The sequence below is a fragment of the Phaseolus vulgaris genome, chromosome 9 (assembly GCF_000499845.2).
Source record: "Phaseolus vulgaris cultivar G19833 chromosome 9, P. vulgaris v2.0, whole genome shotgun sequence".
NCBI classification, from domain to species: Eukaryota; Viridiplantae; Streptophyta; class Magnoliopsida; order Fabales; family Fabaceae; genus Phaseolus; species Phaseolus vulgaris.
In genome coordinates this window covers 21,693,173-21,702,379 of record NC_023751.2, presented here as the reverse complement: position 1 = coordinate 21,702,379, position 9,207 = coordinate 21,693,173, and the positions used below count along the sequence as shown (strand labels likewise).

The window sequence follows — 9,207 nt, the reverse complement described above, 5'->3', positions numbered from 1 at the left end:
AGCCTGACACCACGTGCCCTTCAAGTTCACACCACAGATAGCCTCTCTGAGAACCTGAAAAACACAAGATGGCGCCTCTGCGGCCGGTGGCGCTCCGACGCTCAAGTCAGTGACAAGAACACCCAAGAAACTGAGAGAAAATATGCTTTGCAGGACCGTACTAAAAGCACACAACCCTAGCAGAATGAGCCGTAATGAAAACGTACCTCTGCAAATTCTGTTAAGTTTACCTTTATAGCTAGGTTTCTTCTCTCTCCAGGCCGTTATGCTTTTGGACGCGTGGCTCGCATCCAACCTTGCACGTGTCACCATATGGGCTGGGGTCGTAGGTTGTGCCCAGCCCTACACGTGTCATCATCTGAGCTAGGATAACTCAAGCGTCATTTCTTGGTTGCTCCAAGCCCTACACGTGTCATCACCTGGGTTGGAGTAACTGATAGTATCCAACCCTACACGTGTCGTCATTTGGGTTGGGGCAACTTGAACGTCATTTCTACGTAGTAACTACTCGCGCGGCTAAGTTCTCTACTCAAGGAGTAAACTAGCACGCGACATGCTCTAGAACACCACCTGACAAGCGAGTATCGGGTGCAGCAAAGTGCACCATCTCTGTGATATCGCTTGTCGCTTGGTGATCCCTCCTTATCACAGCGCCATGAATATTTTGGCTGAGGAAACCTTGCCTTCAACGAATGTCCACTCTGGGAATCCTGTCGCTGATAGGCAAGCTGCCCCCTCAACCCAAACACCCTATGTTGGCGCAACAATCGCCTCACTGGAGTTGTACACTTAAACTTACACTTCTGGGCCTTCATCAGCTTCAATCTGAGCTTGTTGGGAATTCTGGCAACGTGCTTCCTGCGACGACATCAAGCTACCTGATCGCCAATCGCCAAACACGTCGATGACAGGCAAACCTGGCGACAACCGGCCATGTTCATTGCAGAACGCCAGCTCCATGACCGGCGACTACATTCACCTCTGAACCGCCCATCTTTCCCTTGCTCACGTGCTCCGTTGAACACGCCCCTCATAGTCACGTGCAAGACACGTCATCACGCCTGACGACCTGGTCGGTACACAAGCCCCCCAGTCTCGAGCTGCGACTTGCTCAGCGAGGAGACTAAAGAGGTTTAAATCCGGCGGCTTGCGTGGCTTTGCGCATTGGCGCTAAAACTGTTCACTGACTTGACATTTCACCAACTCCTTCGATCGTTAGACACGTGGACTCATCAACGGCCATTGCTCACTGTCGTTTGCGCTTCCCGCAACGTTCGACATTCTTCGAAATTCTTAAACACTTCGCGCCATTTCACTGTTTCATTATCTTCTACTTCTCTTCGAACCCTCAAAACGCTCCAGTGAACGCTCCGATTCTCCCAATCTCCATCCTTCTGACCACTCTTCTGATCATCTAAAGGTAACCTTTTTATCACTTCTACTAATACTTGTTGCATTTTAATCGGTTGCATCATCCAATACTTGTCTGGAGCATACGTTGTGGGATGTTTCTCTGCTTTGTTTTTCTCTTTTCTGCGTTTAGGGTTTCTGAACCTTTCTCTGCGAGCCCCCCTTGTTCTTCCCTCTTCTCTTCTTCTGTCGAGTCTTTCTGTTTACGAACACTCATACCTTTTCATCTTCTTGCAGCTTTCTCGATGACTCGTCCAAAAACCACACCAAACCCTCCTCCATCTCCTTGCAACCCTCCGGCGAAAACCCGTAGGGCCAACCCCTCTTCTTCTCGCGACCCCCCAAGGGGTCCCAACGTTCCCTCTGACCGAGTCGCGAGACCCGCGCCCTCTCATCGTAGCCAACCGCAACCAAACCCACCACAAACCAGCGCGGTGGTAAAACCTCTCCCAGATTACAAGCGGCTATACCCGTGGGCCTCCGCAACCTTGTTGGGTGAAACCTCATCGGTCAACTCCGACCTTCACATCTTTCGCCTCAAGAAGGGTGACAAGGAAAACCTCTCTTTCAGTAAAGAGCATGATGACAAAGTGGTTGTGCGGCCTTGTCCTCCTGGTGAGCCAATCTGCACTGATGATCTGGGGAGCGACGACACCCCCTTCTGCTTCATATACACCACCATGTTCAAGAAGGTCAAACTCCGGTTTCCCTTCACACGCTTTGAGAGGGAGCTCCTGACCGAGCTCGATATAGCCCCCGCCCAGCTCCATCCCAACAGCTGGGCGTTCGTACGAACTTATCAGATTCTCTGCGCACACTTGAGGCTCCCGGCCTCTATGGACGTCTTCTTGTACTTGTTCGAGGCGAAGAACCCCGACGATCGCCGGGAGGTCCATTCTTTCTATCTTCCAGCAATCCTACAAGGATTGGAAGGGGAAGTTCGTGCGCGTGTGCTGCAGCGCTCAAGACCCTTCTCTTCTCGACGGGTTCCCCTTGTACTGGGTGAACAAAGGGAAGAAGGAGTCAAGCTTCAGGAAGGCCAGGGGGCCAGAAAAAATGGGGGTGCTCGACAAGGACTTGTGCGATTTTTGGAAAAGAGTCGCCTCCTCCAACGTGGTTCTCCCCACTTCCTCCATCATTTCTTTCGAGTTTCTCGAAAGCCAGCTAGACGTTCATATAGGTTAGTCCTTGGGCTCCCTTAGCTTATACTAGTATCATCTGGCCTTTGCCTTGACGACGTTGTTCTGACTTGTGTGTAATTTTAGCTTTCTCTATGTATTGTCTTGCATTTCTTATCTTTCTATGCATTGTTAACCGCTAGACTGATTATGGGCCACTAATGCAGATATGATGCTGGGAAAGGATAAGATGGCTGAGCCACGTGCCATAGCTAGGTGGCGGCGGGCTCCCAAACAGTTCCGAACTCTGTCGCGGAGATCGCCGCTGCACCAAGGCCAATCTTTGCCAGCCAATCCACCCGCAGTCGCCGCTCTTCCAGCCCCCCAACGCAAGAAACTACCCCTCAAGAAGGCCAAGAGAGCCGACGAGCTCGATGAAGAGAACCGCGGGTTGAAGACGAAGATCGATGAGCTTCAGCTCGACGCTGTCCAAGTTCTCATTTCCAGCTTTGGAGCAGTTTTCTTGTAAATTTCCCGATCTTGACCTTTTAGAGTTTTCCGTGTACAATGAGGTTGTGGATGGCAAGATCGTCCCCCCAATCGATTTATCGCCTTGAAAACTTTTGTACTTAACTTTGGTCTATATGTAACAATTTTCATTCTGTTTGATACTCATGTGCACGCATATATATATATATATGTGTGTGTGTGTGTGTGTGTGTGTGTGTGTGTGTGTGTGTGTATAATCTTCTAACTTATCTGTCGTGCAATTAACTTGTTTAGCTGTGTGGTTTTTCTCAACTCAACGTGCCTTGTACCAACTGGTACTTAACTTTCTGCAAACCTTCTTAACTTAAACAAACGGTTAACTCGAAACAATAACGTTTAACACAACATCACTTACCCGGCAAAAAGGGATTAGGTCGATCTTAATATCTGAACCCTTTCTCGCCCGATCTACCAAGGGCCAAAGGCATTTCTACGTCGTCGCCTAGAACTTTGCCGACGCGGCCCTTGTCATGCAATTCTCTTCTATTTCATTCTCGCGCACTGGGCTTCTGGCGACATCACCTTCCCCTTAACTGAGAATGTTCCCTGCGGGACCACCTCCCGATGTCATCCCTGCTCGATTGGGAGGAGAGATGCCTTTCGGATCTCCCTCTGCCTTCCCCGAGTCTTTACCCTGAAATAACTCGCATCACCGTCCCCTCATCTGGGGGTAGAGGTGCCTTTCGGATCCTTCTCTACCTCCCTGAGTTTTAGAACAATGATTTGGGTGGTGGGGTGTCCTCTGCGGACCTCTCCTACCACCCTTTAACTTCTGACTTAACTGTTCTTACTAGGCCAATAATGGTGCCTCACTCAAAGGGAAAGAGTCTTTCTCCAATCCTCATTTCCCGTACTTGAGATCGTTAACACCCCTGGCTTTTCAGTTTCATCTTGCCTGAACTCACTCAAGGGTGAGAAGGACTTTCCCTGATGCCTCAACTTGCCTAGGGACTACATCTCCTCCTCCCCGGATGCACTGAGGGCTTTCATCTTGCCTCAATTTGCTCACGCAAAGAGGTCTTTTAATTTGTTCTTGCTTGTGCTCGCTCGAGGCGAGGAGGTCTTTTTAAATCTCTTTCTCGCCTACACTCGCTCAAGAGCGAGGAGAGAAAGAGAAAGAAAGGAGAGAGAAAGAGCAGAGAGAGAAAGAGAGGAGAGAGAAAGGGTACTACCAGCAACCTGCAACCTTCTACTTTTAACCTGTTATCTGGTACCTGCAACCTTCTACCTGCTACCTGCTACCTGCAACCTGCTATTTGCCACTGGTACCTGCTACGTACTACCTGCAACCTACTACCTGCAACCTGCTACCTGCAACCTACAACTTGCTACCTGCAACCAGCTACCTTCAACCTGTTAACTGAGACCTGCTACTTGCTATCTACCAACTGCTATTTGCAACCTGCTACCAGCAACCTGCTACCTGTCACCTCCCACCTGCTACCTGCAACCTGCAACCTGCCACCTGCTACCTGCTACCTTCTACCTGCTACCCGCTACTTGCAACCTGCCACCTGCTACCTGCTACCTTTTACCTGCTACCTGTTACCTGCTACCTGTAACCTGCAACCTGCTACCTGCAACCTGCTATCTGCCACCTGCTACTTGCTATCTACTACCAGCTACCTTCAACCTGTTATTTGCAACCTACTACCTGAAAGCTGCTTCATGCAACCTACTATCTACCACCTGCAACCTACTACCAGTAACCTGCTACTTACTACTTGCAACTGGCTACCTGCTACCTGCAACCTGCTATATGCAACCTTCTACCTGCAACCTGCTATATGAAACCTTCTACCTTCAACCTGCATCCTTTATCTGCCACATACTACCTGTTATCTACAACCTGCTACCTAAAAACAGCTACCTGCTACCTGCAACCTGTTACCTGCTACCTGCAACTTGATAGAGATAGAGAGAATAAGAGAGTGACAGAGAGAAAGAGAGGAGAGAGAAAGAGAGAGATAGAGAGTACAGAGAGGAGAGAGAACGAACGAAGAGAGAAAGAGAGAGAGAGGGGGGAGAGAGAGAGAAAGAGAGATAGGAGAGAGAGATGATAGATAGAGGCGGATAAATAGATAGAGACAGATAGATAGAGACGGAAAGCTAGATAGAGACGGATTGATAGATAGAGACGGAAAGCTAGATAGAGACGGAAAAATAGATAGAGACAGATAGATAGAGAGAAACTTATATATATATATATATATATAGAGAGAGAGAGAGAGAGAGAGAGGAAGAGAGAGAGAGAGAAAGAAAGGAGAGGAGAGGAGAGAGGGAGAGAAAGAGAGAGAGAGGGAACATAGAGAAAGACAGCAGGGAGAAAGAGAGAGAGAAAGAGAGAGAGAGAGAGAGAGTTAGAGCGAGGAGAGAAAGAGAAAGAGCAGAGAGAGAAAGAGAGGAGAGAGATAGAGAGAAAGAGTGGAGAAAGATAGAGAGGAGAGAGAAATGGTACTACCTGCAACCTGCTACCTGCAACTTGCTACTTTTAACCTGCTTTCTGGTACATGCAACCTTCCACCTGCTACCTGCAACCTGCTCTCTGCCACCTGCTACGTACTACCTGCAACCTGCTACCTACAACCTGCTACCTGCAACTTGCTACCTACAACCTGCTACCTTCAACCTGTTACCTGAGACCTGCTACTTGTTATCTACCAACTGCTATTTGCAACCTACTATCAGCAACCTGCTACCTGCCACCTGCTACCTACTTCCTGTTACCTGCAACCTTCAACCTGCTACCTGCTACTTGCAACCTGCTATCTGCCACCTGCTATCTACTACCAGCTACCTGCAACCTGCTATTTGCAACCTACTACCTAAAAGCTGCTACGCGCAACCTGCTATCTGCCACCTGCTACCTGCAACCTGCAACCTACTTCCTGTAACCTGCTACTTACTACTTGCAACTGACTACCTGCTACATGCAACCTGCTATATGCAACCTTCTACCTGCAACCTGCATCCTTGTATCTGCCACATACTACCTGTTATCTACAACCTGATACCTAGAACCAGCTACCTGCTACCTGCAACCTGTTACCTGCTACCTGCAACTTGATAGAGATAGAGAGAAAAAGAGAGTGACAGAGAGAAAGAGAGTAGAGAGAAAGAGAGAGATAGGAGAGAGAGATAGAGAGTAGAGAGAGGAGAGAGAACGAACGAAGAGAGAAAGAGAGAGAGAGAGAGAGAGAGAGAGAGAGAGAGAGAGAGAGAGAGAAAGAGAGAGAGAGGAGAGAGAGGATAGATAGATAGAGACGAAAAGCTAGATAGAGACGGATTGATAGATAGAGACGGAAAGATAGATAGAAACGAATAGATAGAGATATATATATATATATATATATATATAGAGAGAGAGAGAGAGAGAGAGAGAGAGAGAGAGGGAGAGAGAGAGAGAGAGAGAGATATAGAGAGAGAGAGAGAGGAGACAGAGGAAGAGAGGAGAGAAAGAGCGGGAACAGAGAGAAAGAGAGGAGAGAGAAAGACAACAGGGAGAAAGAGAGGGAGAGAGAAGAGAGAGAGAGTAGAGGTTAAGAGAGAGAGTAAGAGCGAGGAGAGAAAGAGAAAGAAAGGAGAGAGAAAGAGCAGAGAGAGAAAGAGAGGAGAGAGATAGAGAGAGAGAGGAGAGAGAAAGGGTACTACATGCAACTTGTTACTTTTAACCTGCTATCTGGTACCTGCAACCTTCTACCTGCTACCTGCTACCTGTTATCTGCCACCTGCTACCTGCTACGTACTACTTGCAACCTGCTACCTGCAACCTGCTACCTGCAACCTGCTACCTGCAACCTGCTACCTTCAACCTGTTACCTGAGACCTGCTACTTGCTATCTGCCAACTGCTATTTGCAACCTGCTATTTGCAACCTGCTACTAGCAATCTGCTACCTGCAACCTGCCACCTGCCACCTGTTACCTGCTACCTGCAACCTGCCACCTGCCACCTGCCACCTGCTACCTGCTACCTACTACCTACTACCCGCTACCTACAACCTGTCACCTACTACCTGCTACCTGCAACCTGCTACCTGCTACCTGCAACCTGCTATCTGCCACCTGCTACCTGCTATCTACTACCTGCTACTTGCAACCTGCTATTTGCAACCTACTACCTGAAAGCTGCTACGCGCAACCTGCTATCTGCCACCTGCTACATGCAACCTACTACTTGTAACCTGCTACTTACTACTTGCAACTGGCTACCTGCTATATGCAACCTTATACCTGCAACCTGCATCCTTGTATCTGTCACATACTACCTATTATCTACAACCTGCTACCTACAACCAGCTACCTGCTACCTGCTACCTGCTACCTGCAACTTGATAGAGATATAGAGAAAAAGAGAGTGAGAGAGAGAAAGAGAGGAGAGAGAAAAAGAGAGATAGAGAGTAGAGAGAGGAGAGAGAACGAACGAAGAGAGAAAGAGAGAGAGAGAGGAGAGAGAGAGAAAGAGAGATAGGAGAGAGGATAGATAGAGACAGATAGATAGAGACGGATAGATGTCGAGCTTGGCTAGCAAGTCAGCTCGGGCATTCTGCTCTCTTGGCACGTGCACCACTTTAAACAAAACAAATGACCTCTTTAACTCTTGCACATACTCCAGGTAGGCCGCCATCTGCGGATCTTTGGCCTGAAACTCGTCGGTTACCTGCCCAGTGACCAACAACGAATCACTCTTGGCCAACAGCACCTTTGCTCCCATTTCCTTTGCCAACAAAATACCGGCGATCAAAGCCTCATACTCCGCTTGATTGTTGCTGGCTTTAAAGGCGAACCTCAGAGATTGCTCTATCAACACACCGTTGGGTCCCTCCAAAATGACTTCAGCCCCGCTGCCCAGCTGGTTAGACGACCCAACGAAAATCATCCCCGGCGCTCTGCACTGTTTCAAAAGATAGCTCGACCACAAAGTCAGCGAAGATTTGCCCTTTGATCGATCCTCGGGGCTCATACTTGATGTCGAATTCCGATAACTCCACCGCCCATTTTACCATCCTTCCAGCCACATCCGATTTTTTCAAAACCTTCTGGATGGGTAAGTCAGTCATTACCAACACTGTAAACCTCTGGAAGTAATGGCGCAGCCTCCTCGCCGAAAATACAACCGCCAGCGCCGCTTTCTCTAAGGCCTGATATCTCACTTTTGGGCCCTGCAACACCTTGCTAACAAAATAGATGGGTTTCTGGACTTGATCTTGATCCTGGACGAGCACCGCACTTATCGCCCTCTCAGTTATGGCAAAATATAACCTGAGAGGCGTTGCCACTTGAGGTTTGCACAGAACCGGTAGGCTTGCCAAGTACTCTTTGAGCTTCACAAAAGCTTCTTCACACTCCTTCGTCCAGACAAACCTGTTATTCCTCTTCAAGCATTGGAAGTACGGGTGGCCCTTCTCTCCACTGGCGGATACGAATCGAGACAGGGCGGCCATCCGGCCCATAAGCTGCTGCACCTCCTTTACCGTGGCAGGACTCCTCATCGCCAGCATGGCGGCACATTTCTCGGGATTTGCCTTGATTCCCCTCTCCGACAAGAGAAATCCCAAAAATTTTCCTGCCTCCACTCCGAAAATACACTTCTCAGGATTCAGTTTCAGCTTGTACTTGGCTATTGTAACAAACAACTCTTCCAGATCAGTGACATGCCTGCTCTTTTCCAGAGATGTTACGACTATGTCGTCAACATATGCTTGCACATTCCTCCCGAGCATAGGGGCGAGCACCTTGTCCATTAGCCTCTGGTACGTGTCCCCCACATTCTTCAACCCGGAGGGCATCACCTTGTAGCAATAGCACGACCTTTCCGTCATGAAAGCGATCTTTTCCTCATCCATGGGATGCATTTTAATCTGGTTGTATCCTGAGAAGGCATCCAAGAAGCTGAGCAACTTACACCCTGACGCACTGTCTACCAGGGCATCTATACTTGGCAAAGGATAAGAATCCTTTGGACAGGCTTTATTCAGATCCGTGAAGTCAACACACATCCGCCATTTCCCACTGCTCTTCTTGACCAGAACGACGTTGGCGAGCCATTCTGGATATTGGATCTCCCTTATATGGCCTGCTGCAAGGAGTTTCTGCGTCTCGTTCTTGATCGCCTGTCTCTTTTCTTCGTT

At 48.7% G+C, this 9,207-nt stretch overlaps 1 protein-coding gene across 1 annotated transcript; it reads left to right on the top strand.

The window, feature by feature from the left end:
- The first annotated feature begins 5,587 nt into the window (after nt 1–5,587).
- Nucleotides 5,588–7,422, top strand: LOC137822299 (uncharacterized). Its single transcript, XM_068627185.1, has 2 exons — nt 5,588–5,967; nt 6,963–7,422. Exons 1-2 carry the CDS (start codon nt 5,588–5,590, stop codon nt 7,420–7,422), a joined length of 840 nt encoding a protein of 279 aa, XP_068483286.1.
- Nucleotides 7,423–9,207: the final 1,785 nt, after the last annotated feature.